The 22,596-nt window shown below is 38.9% G+C and overlaps 1 protein-coding gene across 1 annotated transcript in view; it reads right to left on the bottom strand.

Moving 5' to 3' along the window:
* mcu (mitochondrial calcium uniporter) overlaps positions 1 to 22,596 on the bottom strand; it is a 134,754-nt gene that overhangs the window by 13,927 nt on the left and 98,231 nt on the right. The window contains exons 4-7 of the mRNA XM_079843148.1: positions 15,597 to 15,660; positions 1,295 to 1,465; positions 540 to 644; positions 295 to 455 (exon numbers count right to left, since the gene is read on the bottom strand). Of these exons, the coding sequence (XP_079699274.1) occupies positions 295 to 455; positions 540 to 644; positions 1,295 to 1,465; positions 15,597 to 15,660 (501 nt within the window). The remainder of the gene's footprint in view (positions 1 to 294; positions 456 to 539; positions 645 to 1,294; positions 1,466 to 15,596; positions 15,661 to 22,596) is intronic.

Below are 22,596 nucleotides of genomic sequence, written 5' to 3'. Positions count from 1 at the left end.
CCTTACGTCCCTGTGAGAAACAATTACCGTCTGAATAGGGCTTTTGTTTCTTGTAATTGTGACTTTTTTTGCAATACATCGTTTCTTAAAATTGCGACTTTCTTACGGTTACCTTTTTGTTCATTTGTTTACTCTGAGTTGGAAACGACTTTAACAAGACACGCCAATGTGTGTGTCTACGTTCTGTTCTTTATGTGCAAAATAAAAAAAAACTTTCAGTTTGAGGGCATACACTTTTGATGTTAACATGACATATTTTGACATCATAACGTGACATTAAGCCAAACACCACACCTTCTCCAAGGGCTGGAGCTGCGAGTTGAGGTCCTCCAGTCGTCCAACCAGCTCTCTCTCTTTGGTGAGCTGATGCTCCTCTATGCGCAGGGTGCTGTAGAGCTGCTGCACCAAGAGCTTGACGTCGCTCAATCGGTCTGCTTCCTCGTGCGGTAGCAGATCTGCAATGGATGCCAACAGAATATCAAAAACTCCTCTGCAAAGTCTTGCACATAATGACCCACAATGCAGCAGGGCGCACTCACCTCTCCTGGGCGGCTGCACCAGGTGTGTTGTGTCATTAATGACTAGCTTAAAGCTGTCCATTAGTAAAATGTCAATCCCTGTAGAGGACGCTATCCTTGCTCCATCTTCAGAGAGAGAAGGAGAGGGAAATTAGAGGTGTGTGAAAGTATGCAGCCTCTTTAACTGCAATCCTCCCTCTGAAATGGTTGTGTAATACGAGAGACAATCTAAATGCTTATCACAAAGGTTCCCCGCTCTGCGTAGTATGCTCATCAGGAAAAGAAGCATTTTCCAATCTGAGGTGAAACAGAGTGCGGTAAAGACACTCTCACTCATCTCACAGGCAAGAGAAAGCTCAAGCACCTCTCGCACGGGAATAATTGAGCTTGAAAAAGAGCAGACATGCAGTTTGCACAGAGAACAAATGATTCTTGTTCCTCAATTAGATTAGAAGATGTAGAATCAATTAAACACTTCAGATAAAGCCACAAGTTCATCTGTGATTTGTGGATTAAACTACAAAAAAAAAAAGTAATTTAATTTTGCGAACTACGAACAATGAAAGTGTACATGCACAATACTATTCTTAAAGGGACAGTTCACCCAAAAGTGAAAACTCTGTTAGCATTACATTGTCTGTACACTTCTGTTTGAAGTATACTTTTATTGAACAGATTTTAGGCAGTTATTAGACTTTTGTTGTACTTATATACATGGTATCCACAGACAAATCATCTTGTAATGCAAAGAAAACAACCACAGTAATGTACTTTACCTTCAGAGTAGATGGCCACTCTATCAATGCCCCGGTCCTCTGCCTGCAGCTGCTGAAGGAAGACACCTACTGTGTCGCTCAAAGGTTTGAGGGTGAACTGGCAGCGTTCTCGTCGGGACGGCAGACGTACGGAGATCACCGGCAAACCGTTCTGATACACCACTGTAACGTCTGCAGACACATGGCAAAAGAAGTGGCCATTAGTTGTGTAGTAACCAAACCACACAGGCTTTTTTTATGTATGCTTTGCTTAGCCATTCAGTGTTGGTCTAAGGAAAACTTAGACCTCACTGGCAATTTTTGACCCCTTGGATGATTTTGAACTGTGTCTTCAAAAAACAACTGCCAAGCAAGTTTCTTAAAGGTCCCATGGCATGGCATTTTTCTATTATTTTATAGTGTTTCCTGAGGTGTACTTATATTGTTAGTATGATTTTTACATCATAAAATGTCATAATTTAGAAATAAAAGGCATTTTTTCTATACTGCTGTTTGCCCTGTGGCTGACTGCCCTGCTTCAAGAGGCGTGTCTGCTGTGAGACTTCAGGAAAAACGCCCACTGTTGTGATTGGCTGACATCTTTGCATTTTAAATGAGCGGAGGGGGCGTGGTTTAACGAGGCACGAGCAGGCACGAGTCTGCCAGAGAGACGGATGGACCTGTGTTCACTTCTCATCAGTTCTCTCAGCATGTCTCAGTTCAGGGTGAACTGTTGTAGTTACTAGAATATACTTCAGGTTATTAGTTTATTTCTAGTCAGAGGGGCTGTCACTCATGTCAGAAAGTTAGTAAATTATGGATCAGCGCTGACTCGAGACGCGAACCGTTTAGAACGATTCAGTCCGATTTGGTGAACTGGTTCGGTTCACTAAAAAGAACCGATTCAAAAGAATGATTCGTTCGCGAACAGGACATCACGGAGACGGAGCGATTGCTAACAAAGTTATTTATAGTAACTACTGAGTTATGAGAGCGTTGTCTGTCAGCGCGAGTTTATTGTGTTTGTATCTGAGAGTTCTGAATAAACACGAGTCCCAGTCACACCGAGTCCTCTTCATCATTATTCTACCAACTTTGTAACACATGCAATGTACCATTACAGCGAGATGAACGAGTTAGTAAGTTTGATTAAAGCATTATTTCTAGATATGTTCCAATCATATGAATAGCGTCAGTGATGCGCATTGAGTAACGTTACACAGCGCAAACAAAGACACAACAGCTGTAATCGAATGTAATCCAGTTTATTGTGGGGAAAGCTGGCTAGCCTAGCCCAGATACCCTCACGCTTACCCCCCTTCTGCTTAATCTCACGCCGCGTTTGGTGCCTCCGCTGTGGGCCAGATGCAGTACTGGGGGTCGGGGATGTTGAAGGCCGAGCTTCGGCGTGTGTGAGGTTTATCTCTAAAGATGTTACTGCTGATGTCAAACAGAAAAGACTGTATGCACATTTTAGAACAGATAGACGCGACGAGGACGTACAAAACACTGACTCACAAGATAGAAAACACCGTTCTGTCGGGAGAGAGAGAAGCCACAGCGTGTGCACGAATAATAAATAATTAGCTACACATCAGAAATCAATGATCACAGATCAGAAGGAACTGAAGAAAGACTTCTATTTTCATTTGTACATCCAAACACTGAGAAACTGCCAGTTCACTCGTTCACAAGTAACGTTAATGATCTCTCGCATGGGCGTGGCAGATTCTCTGGGCGGAGGAAAGGGAGGAAACCGCTCCTGCTTGGACGTCAAACCAGGAGGCTTCAGGATTGGCTCGTCTGGGCTGTCATTTTCTCAAAGGCAGAGAGAGACAGCCAGAACTCGGGTTTACACCGATCAACATTTCTATCCACTTGGGGACAATATTCAGGCTAGGGGAACTCATATTAATGTTGAAATACCTCATAAAATGAAAATTTCATGCCATGGGACCTTTAAACTCCTCAAGCACTTTTAAGCCTGGTTTCTCCCAGGGTGCTTTTCTCCAGTCTGTCATCTGATGGAGTTTTGGTTCCTTGCCACTGTCACCTTTGGCTTTAGGCTTGCTTAGTTGGGGACACTAAATATTCAACAATATTATTGATCTGCCTGCATTGACACCATTGTATGAGAACGGAACTGAGCTGGACGATGACATCACTGTTTTCTCCAGAGTTTTTACAACAGAAAGGAACCATAACTGAACTTACTTAAACTGGACTATGACACTATTTTCGCCTAGAGCTGCTGTACAGCCAAAACAAACTTTGCTGCATTATTTTCCTGTTATCTCTCTAAAGCTGCTTTGAAACAATCGGTTTTGTAAAAAGCACGATATAAATAAAGGTGACTTGACTTGGGGGGTGCGTCTCAAGCAGCTTCCTAGCTCCCAAGCTCATGAATCCGTATATATCTTGTTCACGAATTCGGCACTGATAAGGATTGGGACACTGATGACTCTATTTCCAGGGATGTGACAAACGTCCTCATTGTCCTCAACATTCAACAACAACAGAGCGGATATCTTTCTGACTACTTGTAATGCCATTTAAAGTAAATTATGATAAATACTTTGCTTGTTACATACATGTGCAAAAATTCAGCCGTAAATACATTATAAATGTTAGCTAGATTATGATTGTGTACATTATGCTCATTCCCTGGATGTATGTTTATGCTGAAATTCAATAAAATAATGCTTTCTATTTTTTAAAAACATCTATCACGTGTCGTTATGTGTAGCGAGTTGGCTCACGCGATTTATGTTTTGCGCTTCAGAACTTCCATTAAGGGACAAGCATCGATGCTCCCTGGTTTTCATGGTGCATTGTGGGACTTTTCAGAGAGCGAACGGTTCAGTACCCTGGAAGCGTTCTGCGATTGAGACCGTCCTTAAAATGGTTGACTCCCTGATCAGTGCCCTGACTACTGAACTGAGCCCTTGGAGTGCTTAGAGTGTGTAAGGGACTTATGTGGACCGTAGGGGAGTAGACGGCCAGCAGGGGGCAGTATTGTAATTACAGTAAGGAGGAACCACAGGGCCTTGTTGAATGATGGGAGTATAAACCACACTACTGCAGCATTAGAACTGTCCAGCAGGTCAAGTTATAAATGCTCTCTCCAGAGCGAACAGCAGGACAGACGTCACATCACAGTTTAATGTCAGTGCATCTGTCCCGTAGACAGATCCAGAGCTGGTCCAGAGCTCTTTGGAAGTCGTATTCACCAAGGGGCTTGCAGCATCCGATTTATATACTGCCTCATTACTGCAGTCGTTATGTTTAATGAGTCTGAGGGGGTCCGTGATGCTCTGCAGTGAGATCTGATGTCTGGATGATAAATACTGAAGTCGTTAGAGAGTGTCACTCAGCCCACTCATGTGGATGGACTCTACTCTTTTTTTTTTTCTTTTTCTCACATTTCCATCGCATGATGACATAACTACAGTCTTACGAGTTTTAAGAACCTGTTTTAACATCCAAAGTAATCTGATTCACTTTCATTAGGCCCATGTTTCCACTGACTCCAGAGCTGAATGATGAAATAAATGATGCAACTATAATCTTGCGAGTTTTTAAGAATCTTTTAAGAATCTATTTTAACATCCAAAGTCATTTGATTCACTTTCATTATGCCCATGTTTCCATTGACTTCAGAGCTGAATGGTGACATAAATGGCTTGACTACGGTTTTATGAGTGTTAAAGGGTTAGTTCACCCAAAAATGGAAAATTCTGTCATTAATTACTTACCCTCATGTCGTTCGACACCCGTCAGACCTCCGTTCTCACTACAGTGGTTCTACAATAACTTTATGAATCGGCGACAATAGTTTTTGTGCGCAAAAAACCCCCTAAATAACGACTTATATAGTGATGACGATTTCAAAACACGGCCTCATGAAGCTTCGAAGCGTTATGAATCAGTGAGCCGAATCATGATTCGGATCGCGTGTCAAACCGCCAAACTGCTGAAATTTGGCGATTCAAACCGCTGAATCGACTCGCTGATTCATAACGCTTCGAAGCTTCATGATGTCTTGTTTTGAAATCGTCATCACTATGCAAGTCGTTATTTAGGGTTTTTTTGCGCACAAAAACTATTGTCGCCGATTCATAAAGTTATTTTAGAACCACTGTAGTGAAATGGACTTTGTAACGATGTCTTTAGTACCTTTTAAGGGTCTTGAGAGTGAACCGTGCCATTAAGCCAATGGAGGCCTTTCAGAGCCATCAGATTTCAACTAAAAATATCTTCATTTCTGTTCCGAAGATGAACGGAGGTCTGACAGGTGTCGAACGATGTGAGGGTAAGTAATTAATGACAGAATTTTCATTTTTGGGTGAACTAACCCTTTAAGAACCTATTTTTGAAGCAGTCATGAACTAATTTCCAATTCCAAATTGGAAATAAATTAGAAATCCAATTTTTCTTGAGCTTTTAACATATAACGAGGTCATCATACTACAATAATATCCTGTAAGTTTCAGAACGGAAAGCTTCCTTGTTTCCTTTTATTGTAACCAAGCCCAGTGAATGACTTGTTATAGGATGTGCCTAAATAGGTGAAAGACTCAACACCTACTTCATTATTGCAACTTTGGCCCCGCCCACTGGCGTGTTAGTGAGATGACGAGGAGAAAAGAGCAATACAGGATGGACTACAAATAACATTCAACAATCAACAAATCTCCTTTCTACATTGTGTTTGCACTGTTAGTTATGATGAAAGCATTCGTAAGTGTGCAGAAATCGAGTTGCAATGACGCGATCATTGCTTTCATGCGCTCACCATGTCTGTGATCGGCTACAATGCTTATCACTGCAACCTTTCATGCCACGATCTAAATATAATGCAATAGATCTAAATATGATGCTATAATCAACAGTTTTCACAATTAGTTAACCTTGAGAGATGTAATGGCAAAAACATGTTAAAAGTTTTCAAGAGAATTCCACATGTTATTCTTAGCTATTTCATATGCAAAGATGTTAGCCAATCACAGCAGTGGGCGTTTACACTGAAGTCTCACAGCAGATACGCCCCTTCAAACAGAGCGTTCAAATCAGAGGGCTAAAACCAGGGCACGAAAAATGCCTTTTATTTCTAAATTATGTTCTAACAATTGTAGATGTAAAAATCGTACTAACATTATAAATGCACAACAGGAAATATTATAAAACAATGCAGTTCAGGACCCCTTTAACATCAAAACAAATTTGATTCACTTTCGTTATGCTCGCATAAACTTCATAGCAATCAATTCATAAATACTAAGTAAATAAAATTGTTTCATTTTAGAGAGACAGGTAAAATTAAGTGGCTGGAGCCTCTGTGCAATGTGATTCATACGAACTTGATGTCTGTCAACTGAACACATCAGGCATTTCCAGTGCAGACAGCTTCAGTGATTATAATGGGGGGAAACTAGTTTTATGCAGTCTAGCTTTGTTTTGTATCAGCTTCGACACAATGAATTCCTGGTTTGAGACCAGCAGGTTAAAGGGGCTAGTGCATTACCATTTTATTTCTGCCTCAAAGCTGCCTTTTCACATAGAAATGAGCAGGACGATAGATTGGTCAGCGGCTTTGGCACCACGGCTCAAAGAGCATTTGTCAGGGGCATATGCAGGGCTGTAGTTTTATTAAGACCCTATTATTTCCACTATGCAGAAAATGCGGACAGAATTGCGGAATCCAGTCATGAAAATGGAATTAATAAATTGAAAGATAAAAATTGAGATGTACATTGGTGTCTGACTCTGTGAATACTAAACTAAGACTGCTATTTAAATATGAAGTCTACATGTTCTGTGTGAACGAGCTGCACAATTTTGTGAACTACACATAATCAAGTATACTTAAAGGGGAAAAAATGAAAAATTCTTTTTTATTTACTCACCCTCAAGTTGTTCCAAAGCTGTATGAATTTCTTCCTTCTGCTGAACACGAAAGAAGATATTTTGAAGAATATGGGTAACCAAACAGTCAATGTTTCCATATTGGGAAAAAAATACTAAGGAAGTCAATGGAGTCCATCAACGGTTTGTTACCAACATTCTTCAAAATATCTTATTTTGTGTTCAGCAGAAGGAAGAAATTTAAACAGGTGTGGAACAACTTCATTGATTAAATGAAATACAGCTTAAAAGATGAATTAAATGATTAAAGTTCTATGTTAATTTGTATTGAATCATAAAACAGAATCTAGACAAATTTAAAATACACAGTAATTAAACTAGCTTTAATATTGGAAGATTCGTTTTAGCAAATTGGTTCATTCAAATGGTTTATTTCAATGATCACTCAGGATCTTTTCTGTTTTATAGCTGTATTGACAGTGTTTGTTCTAGTAAGATGCAGTTATCCTAATTGAGATTGTGCTGTTCTGATTTTAGATGTCATTTAATTAAAAAGACACTGCCCCATTATATAGCTTAAACGCTGTAATTTATTTAGTTTGTAAGTTGCAAAGTAGCAAAAAAAAAAAAAAAAGTTTAACTATGCCATTATAGGGATGGAACGGTATGAACATTTCATATCACAATTATAGTGGCCCAAATTATCACAATTATCAAAATGATCACGGTTTTGTTCAAATGAGATGAAAGTGTTCAAAAAGAACAGATGCACACACTGAAAACATTTCAACAAGTTTTATATTTGAAAATCAAAAAACAACAAAAAACAAGCAGCTCTATGCACTTTATTAAGCAAGATTCTATTCGGTGGGATTCCCTTCCTTATAATGGCCGTCGTCAATAGCAACGCATTATAACAGCGCACATCCACGTTTCACAATGGATGAGCTCTCTCATTTCACTAATGCAACTTGCGTCTCCGTTTTTGATTGTATCGAAAATGAAATCAGAGGATTTTCATTATTAATACTACTATAATTATTAGCTTCTTGTGATCATATTGTCTGGTACGATTGTTTTGTATACTGTACAAAATGGATTTATAAACAGGTAAGATTTCAAACATTAATCTCAATTCAATATGTCCCCGTAATTATTTATGTGGAGTGTCAAATGTCACCCTCGTCTTGTCTGAACTTGTTCGTTCGTCTTTGGCTCAAAGCCCCTTGCTGCAAACTTTTCTAGGTGGAAGCTTCACGTTCATAAAATATTTAAACTCAAAACTTTGTGTCCAATTATTTCCCAGACGTAGTTTCGGTATTGAGGTCAAAGTCCACTTGCCTTGTGTTCGCTATATAACAGTGGGTGGTCACGAAAACGTCTCGGCAGATTTGAAGTGTTTGCCCCTATAGCAGCGACTTTTTTTTGTGCATGTTCTGCAGACAGGGTGACCATCTTCGATTAAATTTTGTAATAGCCAAAATGACCACACCTCAGATGTGGTCCTTTTAGAAGGCTGAAAAATCTCCCACCGCTGTCACTGCCTTCTGCCATTTCTTCTCATTCAAAAAACAATGTTTCGCGCTACGCCTGCACCAGACTGATGCTGACTGGACAGGGTTTAGCGCGAGTTTTCAAAATTGTGATAGTCAAACACGGTTTTAATGATAATTCAATTTGAAACGATATTACTAACCGTTAGTACATTTTATCGTGGTTTATCGTTCCATCCCTATTCCCTTATGGGTATCTTGTAGCCTGGCGGGTTGCAGTTATCTTCCTCAACATGGGTCACCCCACTCAAAAGTACAGAACATCACAGACAACATTAAGGGTTTGAATCAGCTGCTCCAATGCAGCGTGTCATGATCCAACTGTTATTAAAATCCACTGAGATGTAAATTATTCTCTCTACAGTGCACAGAGTTAACAGTCTGCATTCATACCCCTCTCTATGTCTTCACTTCTCCTGACCTGCTGGGAATAATTTGTTGTGGTGCCACAGAGATTCATTGCTCTCTTCAAGCAGACTGACCCCCTCACCAACCCAGTCAGATCTACTCTACAGCATTGTAGTCGTGGCAACAGAACTACATTACCCACAAAGCACTACGAACACTGCCTTGGAGCTATGCTGAGTTCAAGGACGTAGAGAGAGTGCTATTTATTAGTAGGGCCCTGCGGACGGAATCGCGGAATTGGCATATGCTTTCGTCGGTGAAAACGTTAAGAAACTCAACGCTAAGCCCTCAGTACCGAGCCGAGCAGCTCCCTCGCGGGGAGTGCTTGCTGTATTTTGCCTTGTTTTAATGCACTTTAATGTACCGTATGGAAAATAATGTCTTAAATGAACTTGAGAGAAAATGAGATGCGCGGGACAACCCGTCTGAGCAGTGTCATGTTCGGAAGCTGTAGATCTTAAAGTGATAGCAGCACTGATGATGGCCGTCATTAATGTTCATCAAAGAACAACGAGAACAGAGAAAATTGTAGCTTAAAATGACGATTGATCTATATTTCACTTCATCATTTATGCAGTTAAGAAAGGTGTTGATAACTTTATTCAATTTCTGTGTAGGCTATGTCTAACAGGGAAGGCCATGGGTAAATATAACATTTATTATAATGGGTTTATGTAAAGATTGTTTTAAGTTCACTTAAATTAAAAGTTGTTTTTAAAGCCTAATAAATGATGAAATTGGTAGCTTTCAGTTATACTGTAATGTAACGTCATTAATGTTTCATTAATGTGAGACATTATCAGTGATACTGGCCTTCATTCATAAAAAGATGCAATTACTACACAGATTTAAAATATATCTAAGTTGTTTCTTCATTAATTTGGAGAGTAACTGAAATTATTACAATATCAAAATATTAAAAACTCCAATGTTTTTTAATTGCATTTAATCATGAAAAATATTGATTAATTCAGTTTTTTATCAATTCACAGCACTAATATTTTGTTGTGACTTGAAGTACTTCGAGTGCCGTATTTGTCCTGAAAAGTACTGAGCAAATGTGATGTTTGTTACCTCAATAAATTTAAGGTCATTCCTATTTTATTTTTTATGTTCTATTATATTAACATTAAAAGCACACTCTGTTTACGACTAAAATAACAGTTAAGGGTAAAAAAAAACTGAATTAGCAAAAATTAAAACAGAAAAATGGAATTTGGGAAAAAATAAAACGGATTTTATAGGGCCCTATGTTAGCTTTCTCATCCATATTAAATGGGAGATATCATATGGACCCTGGAGCACAAAACCAGTCATAAGTTGCACGGGTATATTTGTGGTAATAGCCAACAATACATTGTATGGGTCAAAATTATCGATTTTTCTTTTATGCCAAAAATCATTAGGATATTAAGTAAAGATCATGTTCCATGAAGATATTTAGTAAATGTCCTACCATAAATATATAAAAAATGTATTATTAGTATAAATATGCATTGCTAAGGACTTCATTTGGACAACTTTGAAGGCGATTTTCTCAATATTTAGATTTTTTTTTTGCACCCTCAGATTCCAGATTTTTTTTTGTTGTATCTCGGCCAAATCTTGTCCTAACAAACCATACATCAATGGAAAGCTTATTTATTCAGATTTCAGATGATGTATAAATATCAATTTTAAAAAATTGACCCTTATGACTGTGGTCCAGGGTCACATATCTATTTTTGAATGCTCATAAATGGTGAACAGCATTTTTATCCTAATAATATAAAGTTATGGTATCTACCAGCATGGGGTTAACTGAGCCAAACCTTCACGCCTTGAATGCATTTCATTCCAACTCCGAAAGTCAGACTTCCTTCTTGGAAAATGCTACAGAATGCCAAATTAAGTCACATTTCCAAATCAGAAAGTTGTGAAAATCCACAATCTAACACTGAGATGTGGGTATACGTCATCCAGAATGATAAACATTCACTTTTGAGCAAATAAAAACCTGTTTGCATGCAGTCATTTTAATCAACATGAATTCATCTAATACAGTTTCAGATTCTGAAAGTGTTGGTTATATGAACACCCTAAACTTATGCAATCTGATTCACATATTTATTTACTTGTTCATTACATGTATTCCAGTCGTGGCGTACAGAACCAGAGAAAGCCACCGTGATAATGTTACCAGAGCTACCGTAAGCATAAATGCTGTTTTAGCCTCGGTGACAGACCTAAAAAGAAGGCTGACATTTATGTCATAAGAGCTTTGTAGCAAACATAGGTAAATATTCAGTCTTCTCTACTGGCCAGTCCGTAAGACGTAAATAAACATATGCATGTTCATAAGAATGTATAAAAACACAGATATCACTGGGATTTTTTTTATCAGATTCAAGCATTTACACGCTTGATTTTTTTTCTCTCCTTTTGATCAGATTATTTCAGGTCTACACAGTCTACACCACCCATTTCAATCCGATCGAAATGTCATTCAGATTGAGCTCAGTTGGATTGATTGGGGTGTTTACCTGAAGGCTTTCAGTCTGAATGAGCCATCTGTCTGATTATGGATTCAATCAACAGCTGCTTTTCCACCATCGGGCCAAATGGTTCTAAGAATGGCAACCCTGTTGAAAAAAACAGCGTATGTTTTGAAGCACAGCAGCTGGTTTGAGCTGGTTTATGCTGGTCTTTAGTTGGTCTTGAGCTGGTTTATGCTGGTCCTGAGCTGGAGCTAGTTGCTTAGGACCAGCACTTGACCAGCTTGAAACCAACTAAGGACCAATGCAATGCTTCAAAACACACCTAACCAGCATATGCTGTTTTTTTCAACAGGGAAGGAACAGTTCCAGTTATATTTCCACTTGAGCTTGGTTCGGCATGGCACGATCACAAACCGCTCTTGACTCTGAGAATGTGTGATTGTAGAACGCGTGTAGCCACGTCAGACTCAGGATTGGTCACAAACTCCTGCGTTACACAGGCAATGACTGACGCATTTGTATTTCACTCCAAAGAGCTCCGTTATCAGCTCCATATCCATTCCGGCTAGGCCAGATCAGCACGAGATAAGCAACGAGAACGGTTTGGCCCGACGGTGGAAAAGTGGCTAATCTGGATGATTTGGGTGCATGTAAAACTAGTTAATGAGTCAAAGTTCCTACATTACATAATATGATAAAAACCTGTTTGGCAAACGTTTGCAGAGACCGGTGTGTAAAACACAGTGAATGATCAAAACAATGCTAGCCTTGCATAGCATCCTTTATTCAGCTATACAGGCCTACAATTCTGAAGCTAGATCCCATGTCAAAATGGGAATTGCTTTAGTCTCTACAATTTTTTGGTAGTATCGATTCATTTTCGTGTTACGATAGTCACGGTGTCAGATTATGCAATTTTAACTCTTAAAGGGATAGGACACCCAAAAATGAAAATGTTATGTTTATCTGCTTACCCCCATGGGATCCAAGATATAGGTGACTTTAATTCTTCAGTAGAACACAAATTAAGATTTTTGCAGGCTGTCAGTTGTATAATGTATGTGAATGGTAACATGCATCTATGAGAGTAAAAAAAAAAAAAAATCAAAATGAAACCCTGTGGCTCGTGACATGAAACCGATCGGTTTGTGCGAGAAACCGAACAGAATTTATATAATTTTTTACCTCTAATACACCACTATGGAAGTGAGAGGATGTTGGACATAGTGGTGTATTAGAGGTAAAAAATTATATAAATACTGTTCGGTTTCTCGCACAAACCGATGGTTTCGTGTCTTAAGACATCAATGTGTCGCCACGAGATGCAGGGTTTAATTTGAATTTGCCTGTGCATGTTTTTTTACTCTCATAGATGCATGTTACCATTCACATGCATTATACGACTGACAGAGTTAAAATCTTCATTTGTGTTCTACTGAAGAAACAAAGTCACCTATATCTTGGATGCCCTGGGGGTAAGCAGATAAACATCACATTGAAATTTTTGGGTGAACTATAGCTTTAAAACTATACGTTGCTTCCCGACCAATCACCGCTTGCCGTCTTTAAAGACGTACGTGATACTAGCAACTGACTTCTGAAAACAAGAGCACGAATAAACCACCGAAGCAGCATATTATCTTAATGCTAAATCCAGTTCTCACCAGGTTGTTGATGCGCCACCGCTATCGATCGGCAGCATTTATCTTTTTTCACTATGTTGTGGTAGTTACTCGAGGGAACATTATAAATGCATAATTGCCATATTTGAAAGGTGTGTACAGAAGAACTTCTGTGCTCCTATTGGTCAACTTCAAAGATGTGACGAAATCCGTTGTGGAGGGCCGAAAAATATTAAACTAGTCTTTCTGTCTTGACATTGTTGTCGGTTGTCATCCACTGACACTATACAAGATGAAACAATCGATTCCTGCGTCCCAACGCCCATTGTCATTTACGAATCACCACGACACTCAACATCAAACGAATCGTGCCAAAATTGGGCTGATTTCGTATAGTCTGAACCCAGCATAACATTTATTATTGTAGCTAACTAACTAGTTAATAAGGGATATTGGGATATTTAGAGCAGTGGCTCTCAAATGGGGGTACGCGTACCCCCACTCCAGGGGGTACGTGAGATTTTAAAATATAGCCAACATATATTTAAAAACTAGCATCAATGCAAAAATCCTTTAAAAATAATTCTTTAATAAATATTTCAGGAAAATATAAGTATAAGTTCATAAAATGAATTTAATATTCAGTAGGCTATTCAATTTCATTATCCTAAAAACCCAGAGTCTCCCCCATACCAGGATGGTTTGACCCAACCTGTCATATGCCGCCTGGCATCACCTGTCAATCACTTGGATCAACGATAGGGTGACAAGACGTCCCGTTTCCCGGGGACAGTCCCGGTTTTTAATGTTCTGTTCCCGACTGGAGTTGTCCCCAGTAATGTCCCCGTTTTACAGCTCGTTCCAAACAACCCGCAGATATATTGGAAAAAAGCGCCCAACCAACATACAGCTGCTACGCTGACTCTACTTGGTCGCGCGCACGTGCCGCTACTTCATGAAGAACGTACCGAGTCGAGAGCAGACAGAGCACCATTATCGTCAAATATCAAAAGAAACCTCGTTGTCGCTTTCAAGGTAGTAACATACTAACTATTCGTTTTTAATTTAAAGTAATATTTATTGTGCTTTATAACAGAGCCTCAACAAGGTGCGGGATTGTTTTGTCCCCAAAAGTTCCACAGTCACAACGCAGTGATTACCACACACATCTGAACTATAACTTAAATATAAAAACCTTAACCCTAAACTCCAAACAATTACACTTGCAACCAATACATATACTTTCTGCTTAAAATAATCCTAAAATGCTAAATAACAAGACCAATTAAGGATAGTAAGAATTATTTTCAAGCATAGGCTAACTTTTGAAGTAAAAAAAGTAATTTATATAGACATAGTATAAACTTATAAAATGTTACAATATCTGTTGAATAGTTTTATTTATCATATTTATGTTTTATTTTTGTAATGTGTTTTTGTTAAGTCATGTTACAATATTGTTTTGAACTGCTTATTTACATTGGTTAGCTTACCATTAACTGTTTTTATTGTTTGTTTGTTTTTTGTGTTTTTTTTTTTATTGTATTAAATCCAGACCAAAAATCCTAATAATCATGATACTTATTAATGTTAATAATAATATACTAATATAATAGGACTCCACAACAACAACATTCAAAAATGTATTGTCCCGGTTTTTTAATTAAAATATAATAGCAAATGAGATTTGAGTGATATTTTGACCACTCAAATAGGAAATGTCCCCGGTTTCCTTTTCAGAAATATGGTCACTGTTTCCACTACATTAGTTTGAATCACTACATTTTAGTGATAAGAAATATTTTCAATAAATTTAGTCATGGATTATTATCATTTAAAATGTTCAAAATAGTAAAAAAATTTCAAATGTTTGAATTTTGTATGTGTTTGTATCTGTTCCAAAGTTTAATAAATCAGACACTGATAGCACAGTGCTCCGTTTTAAGTATTTTTTTTCCAACCAAAAATGCTTTGCGCTGGTTAGGGGGTACTTGGCTGAAAAAATATTTCACAGGGGGTACATCACTGAAAAAAGGTTGAGAACCACTGATTTAGAGCATAAAGACAATAGTAGATATAAAAACTTTGAAACTATTTCATTTGATTACACTTACAAGTGATACGATTAAGAATATTACATTAAGTTACTCTTTGTCTTTTCTCCCAGATGTTTAAATATTCATATCTAATTATTTATTATTTGTTGTGTATACGGTATGTTCTCAGAGCCAGCTGGTTTATTTGGTTCAAGGCTTTGAACTTTTTATTAAAGAATTCAGAGAAAAACACGCTTCTGAGACCCATAAGCGGTCACAGCAGAGCACTAGTTTGTGATGGTTTCCCAGTGATGCAAATCTCACATGTATCAAATAAACAACAAACATGAACGAACACTCACCTTCTGTCGAAGAGGTTGAACACAGCAGTCTTTGACCCTGCCATGAGGGGGAGCCCTTCCAGCCCTACAACGAGAGAGAAGGAGAGAGGAGGAGGAGGTCATTTGTTGTTGAATCTTATTGAGCAGTACAGCTACACAAACATATTCTTACTAAACTGCTTGCACAATCAACTCTGTTTAAATGATCATAGACATTCCCCATTTGTCCAGGCTTGTCTGACTGCAGAGCGTGAGATATGACGCCGCTGAGATCACAGATGGGCTTTTCATTTTGAGTAGTTGCTGTATGCGATAACGTGTGTATCTGATCTAAAACAATCCTTTAGGGGATAAATAGAAATGTTTTTGTCTCGAAAAAGGGATGGGGGTTGGCACTGAGCGACACACTGGTATTGAATATGTACACAAAGGATGCACAGAGGAGGCAGGAACTACTGAATCATGGAAAATGTGAGGCTATTAACTAACTATTTTGCGTTCTTATTTTTAACACTGACTAAGAACAGGCGCGATGAAAAACAAAAGTGACTGAGGTCTACACTACATGAATACATGAAACAACAACCGTAAGTAAGTCAGTTGAGGGAATAACCCAAAATGAACATTTTGGTTATTGTTTACTCTCTTTCATGGCATTCCAAACACAAAAGGGTAGTGTTTATAGAATATCCAGGTCACTCTTTCCAGTGTAATGGGAATAGAAGGGAACAGGGGTTGTAATTCTCCAAAATGACAAAAAAGCACCATAAAAGTGTCCCATATAACATTTGCACTATATATCCAAGTCTTCATTTGATTGTGTGAGACTGAAGTCAGTCATTATTCACAGCTCATTTTGACACCTTCCTCTACTTTTGTTGCCAAGTTGAGGAGAATTCATGGGAGATATCAGAAGAGTAAAAAAAATTGGGACCCACTATATATATATAAATATATAAAAAAGGTGGCCCTAACTACTATGTACTAACATTTAAATTAATAATTTGATACAATGCATTTATTGTGTACATACATGTTTTTAAATTGTACTTACATTTTAAAAATGACCTGCATGTTATTACATCTGTAATTAATTTCTGTAGTTACATTTATAATTACACAGTTGACACTTCCCTTACACCTAACCCTACCCTTAAACTTACCCATCCCACCACACCTGTCCCTAACTTTACCCGTATCCCGCCTCAATATCAGCAAAAGCGTTTTGCAATACAATATGAACACAATAAGTACATTGCACTTATTTTTTTATTTAAGTACATAGTAGTTAAGGCCACCTAATATAAAGTGGGACCAAACATTGTAATCGAAGTCAGATCTATTCAATAAATCAACTGATCTAGTCCACCAAACTGGTCTGAATAATTCCCACTCCCTAGTTACTTTGATAGTATTGGAAATAATTGGCAGGATTAGTAGAGTACAGAAAAGTAAACTAATGGTACTTTTTTTGGCAACCTTCCGTAGGGGTACCTAGCACAGTAGTCCGGTACTAAAGGGTGGAGCTAGACTCACTTCAGAAAGTTGATTGGTTGACAAAGAAGTTTTTCGACTGTGTTTATCCTTGCAGCCTTGGCTCAAACAAAGTGTATCATCTTGTGAAAACAGCCACATGCCGAGAAGCAAGAACAAGATCTGCTGTATGTCGTCCATTGTTGTTAACTTTGTCGCTTTCAACTTCGAGCGAGAATGACGTCGATCGCTACACCACGCCTATCATTAGCATACTGTTGGCTGTGGAAATGCAAGCCGGATCAGGGTTTACGGTCCCGAATCGCACTGTGCTTTACTGAACCGTACCGCTGCACCGCTCAGTGGAAACGAGCCATTAGAGAGAGAACTCGAGTAAGTGGTAGTTGCATAGGCTGTCAATGGAGGGACAAAAAGACTTCATTAAAAAGATGTCTTACGGGTTTGGAACGAGTAATTTAGAATTAAAATTTTTGGGTGACCTAACCCTTTAAGGCATATGAACTTTGAAAATGCTGCTTACATTTGATGCAACAAATACCAGAACCACAGAAAAAAGTATGCAAATGAGGGGTTGGGCAGAAAAACAAGTGGACAGTAAAGCTTGAGGGAAAACCCTCTGTCTCTCTCAAACCGGCAGTGAAAGAAGTGAAAGGCAGCCAGAAGGGAACCACATGTTTTGAATCCAGAGAAATTACATCACATTTTCCACTGTGCCTCTGGAGAGGACAATCACCACAACCAGCTAGACAAATATAGAGAAAAAGAGAACAGAGAAGATGGGGTTGTGGCCAATTTGAATGGGGATTCTATATTAAGATCATGGGAATTCAAGGGACCTTTGCTATACGCAGCACTTCGAGCACGCACACAGTTTGCTGAGTTAACAGCAGCAGCAGTCTGTTTGGGTGTAGAATGTCTGAAGATGTGCAGTGTGGTCGTTTTAGCATGCACCTGGTGTCCGATTAGTGTTGAGGTGAACAGGTCTGATCCAGACTCTTCTGTCAGCTCCATGTCTTCCTGAAATAGAGCTCTCAACATTTCCGCCCACGCATCACGCATCTACGCACGGAACCTGCTCCCACACACACTGCCCCACTAACCTGACAGCACTCCAAAATACTTCCCAGCATTTTTACGCACAGCAGATTTACTCGCATTGAGTCACTTATGGTACAGCAGTCAAACCTCAGGGCTTTTAATGGGATGGTTGCTGGTTCAAACATAGAACAAGTGCGGAACAAGTCATGAACTATCAGCAATGTGCCCTTGAGCGCTTGGTTGCTCCAGGTGGATTGTCCCTGTAGTAGATTCGCTTTGGTTAAAAGCGACTGTTTACTCACTCTAAACATCTCCCTACTGTAAGCAAATGAGTCACTCTACTGTAATGCCACCATGACCTACATGCTTAGAGGCAAAACACAAGGGACTAGGTGCCAGTTGCTGTTCGTAAGTTACACATTAGCCTAGTTTTGACGTAAAGGGCCACTATGTTATAACGCAATACTAAATATTTTTGCGCTGCACCAGTAAACTTAGCTTATATGTACTATAAATATGTTAAATTTCAGCTAAGTAAATACAGAAGCCCTTAGAACAAGAGTAACATCAATAAATTGATTCAAAAGAGAATCAATAAACTCTTTTGTTTTACTTGACAGACAATCCTTTAGACATGATAATCCTGACATTTACACTCGTTTACATTTTAAGACTCATTTACGTTTTGATGAAATGTCATTTCTTTTTCTTTTTTTATTAGTATTTATGTATTGAGCCTTATTCATTTTGAATACAGTTTCTGAATCTTATTTACATACAAAAATACCTAATACTGTATGTTATACATGCTTAAGTATCATTGTATTTGAATGGAAAACATTTTTGACATTAGTTATGCGAGGCAAAAGAAGGTTAAATTAAGGATAAACTGAAAATCACAGGATTTCAACTTCTGCTCACACATTTGAAGGCAGCTACTGCAGGCTAAATGTCATATTTATGTGCATTACTTTATGGAAAGCTTATGAGCTACTATTTAAAGGGATAGTTCACCCAAAAACGAATTTTTTATGTTTATCTATTATGCATGTATTTTGACCTTATTCGCCGGAAGTGATGACGCGGGGATGGCTGATGCAGAGCCATAGAAAAAAATGAAATACATTTTTAAATATGGATATTTTTCTTACACAAACGCGTCGATTCGCTTCAGATGGCCTTTATTAACATCCCGGAGCCACATGGAGCACGTTATTTGACGGACAGGACAAATTCAAAAACAGAGCAACTATTTCTGCTATTATAATGCTTGGATTAGCCAGAACATTTTTAATATAACTCATATACAGAATGTCATATACACCTCAGATGACTTGAGGGTGAAGGCCCATTTATACTTCTGCGTCGAGTGTACGCCGTAGTGTACGCCGTAGGCTACGCGCGTAGCCGACGCCGTCGTGAGCATTTATACTTCTGCGCTGTTGTCTGCGTCAATGTGCAATTCCACATGCAGACGCTAGTAGGCAGTGTCCTCGGGCATGTTGGTGTAATCAAGACAACAGCCGAAGAAGAAGCAGCTTGATGTGTAGAATCTGTACATTCATGTCGGAATATCAGCAGCAGTGAGACAGCGGCTTTTCTTGCAGCTTGAGTTGTTGTATCTAATACAAATTAAGCATCTCTAGTTGATTAGTAAAGTTAAATAAGGCGATCTGGCGCTGGAATGCGTTTGTGAAACCATGCGGAGCTCGTGGCCGCTGTTTTCAGCAGCGGTGGCTCAGCAAGCGATTGTTGTTGCGGAGACTTCATTCACGAAATATACCCTAATGTGTCCCTGTTCTTGATATACAATTACTGATTAACATCTTTGGTTTTAATGAGAAAATAAATAAACTATATTCAGCGGATCTATGTATTTATTTACTACCATAAAGAATCGCTGGACTGCAAAATAGTGTGTTATAGCAGACGTAAGGAACTATCATCCAATTTCTGGACACACACACACACACACACACACACTCCTATCGCAGATTTTTTATTTATTTATTGACCTGAGGGAAGGGTTCTGGCAGACCAATCACAGCGCTTGCGGTCCGCGTAGAATTGACGCGTTGTTACATTTTTGGAGAGGTGCGCGTCAGGCTACGGCGTAGGGTACGGCGTATCCAACGCGTCTATGCGTAGGGTACGCCGTAACCTCTGCGTGCACTCGACGCAGAAGTATAAATTGGCCTTGAGTAAATCATGGGCTTATTTTCATTTTTGGGTGAACTTTCCCTTTAAGGGTCATGAAACCCCGTTTCAGCAGCCGTCAGTTCTCGCCACAGTTTTGAAAAATGCTATAAAAATGGGCGTGGTTAAGCCACGAGGTGGAGGGGATAAGGGGAGACTGACTGACAACACAGTTTTATGAGCCATTTGATCTTTACATTGACAGCGAGTTTACAGTGTACTCTGTGACGAAAATATTTAAAATAGAACTAAAAAAAACACACAACAACAAAAACCCAGCAGTTTGAAGCTGTTTGGAATCAGAGGAGTTTGGTGGGAATCATGTTGTATTAATTCTTTATGAGCCTCTCCCAACATACCACCAAATGAAGGCTAAACGATTAGAATGAAAATTGTGGTAAAAATGTTGATTTGTATTGATTTAATTAAAAATTTACTCAAGTGGCACAGATATACCATGCAACTGATGGAGGTCCATTTGGAGCATTTACTACTGCAGTGGGAATTGGAAGTCATTGGTCCAACTGATCTAAAGCCCTAACTGTCATCGCAAACACAGTGTTTGATTGTCACATGTCGATAAAACACCACACTGTGTCCAAATACAATGCCAGTGCCAATCAGACACACAATGCAGACAGACAGCACAGAGGCCTGAAGGAGTTTAATAAGTGAAAGGGCCGAGCCTGAGGGAGCAAAAGTGACTGGAGGTCGCTGCAGTTCTGCGACAGCTGGATAAGTGCAAATTTCAGATGAAGACCGTCATTAATTAGTAATGAAGAGATAACAAGCCAATCCCTCTACAGAGGGTGATGTGTGCTTTCATTATTAAGACTGAAAATGTGGAAAGGTGTCAGGGGCATTAGACAAAAACAACAGTCTTTAGCTTTACCAAAACAAACAAAAAGAACCGTCAGATTCACACAAAACAGACAGCTCATGAACCGTCTGATGCATTCTGCACATAAAAAATGGCAAGATCCAGCATAAATCATCTGATCCAATCTCCCTGAACTGGCATCTTTGCAATTTCTGAGCGTCAAGGTGAACAAGCTTTTAATAGCCTATCAGGAAACTGTTTCCAAGCTGCGAAATTGAAAGCTTCTGGAGAAGCAGCTAGTTTTGCCCTTTGTCAAGTTATCTATTAGCATAAAGTTATAACATTTTCCTTACACATTGTCCATGTGAGAGTACACATTTTAATCATTATTACCAAATGTTTATAAATATATTTTTTATTATACTTCATTTCGATATAGTCCACTTTAGACATTCTACTAGCTATAAGTAACTTTGCAACTACATGTCAACTTATTCTACTAACCTGAAGCCTAAAGCCTATACGTCGTTTTTTTTTATGCGTGCGCGGACAGTTGAGCGCACAGCCTTGAAAAGTATACTTCTTTTGGACTCGTACGCGTACACAGGCGGTTGACGCATGCAAGGTTTGGAGAAATCTCTCGCCACGAGTTACAACCCATGTAAATACTGCAAAAAATGCGCAAATGTGCAAAAATCGCTTACAAAAATCTGACAGTGCGTGTTCAATATGAAATTTGCATCAAGCGCACTTAACGCATACGTAAAGGTCAGCGTACAAAGTGAAGTATACTTTGGCCTTAACACCAAACCATAAGCTAACAGTCTACTAATACTCTAATGACTGGTAGTTAACATGAAGTTGCAAAGTTACAGTTAGTAGAATTTCTAAAGTGGACCATTGAAATAAAGTGTAACCATAGCTTTTATTGGACACTGTGACATTTTACAACCTGAACTAACTTTTCCTTTTCATAAACGGATCAAATGATCTGATATTTATTATTAAGATACTTTCACACTTGGTTCGATTGCCTGGACCGAACCGGAGTTTGATTGTTTACTCGGTTGCTTAGTAACAATAGCGAGCATGATGGCGGCAAAATGCATAGCGTTGCTCACATCACTTTTAGATTTTTGTTGGTTTGGTTACCAAAGCTTCAGTACGTAATGGCACTTGCGTCTATCTGCCGCGAATGTATCGCAAATGCTCTAAAGAACGCTGAAGACGAGCAGAAATGAGATCTACAGCTCTCTGCTTGCAGTACATCAGTCACGCTCACCAGGAAAATGAGTGAAGCACACACAAACACACATTTTTATCAAATCATACGTCATTAATAGCGGTTCACTTCCGTGATTTAGTACGATTGCGTTCACATCAGCAGCGAACCGCACTGGAATTCACATGAACCGATCCCCAGACCACCCTTTTCAAGCAGACGATTCACAGGTGCGCACCCAAGTTCGGAAG

The sequence above is a fragment of the Gobio gobio genome (assembly GCF_949357685.1).
Source record: "Gobio gobio genome assembly, chromosome: 18".
Taxonomy (NCBI): Eukaryota; Metazoa; Chordata; class Actinopteri; order Cypriniformes; family Gobionidae; genus Gobio; species Gobio gobio.
This window is presented reverse-complemented; position numbering and strand designations above follow the sequence as displayed.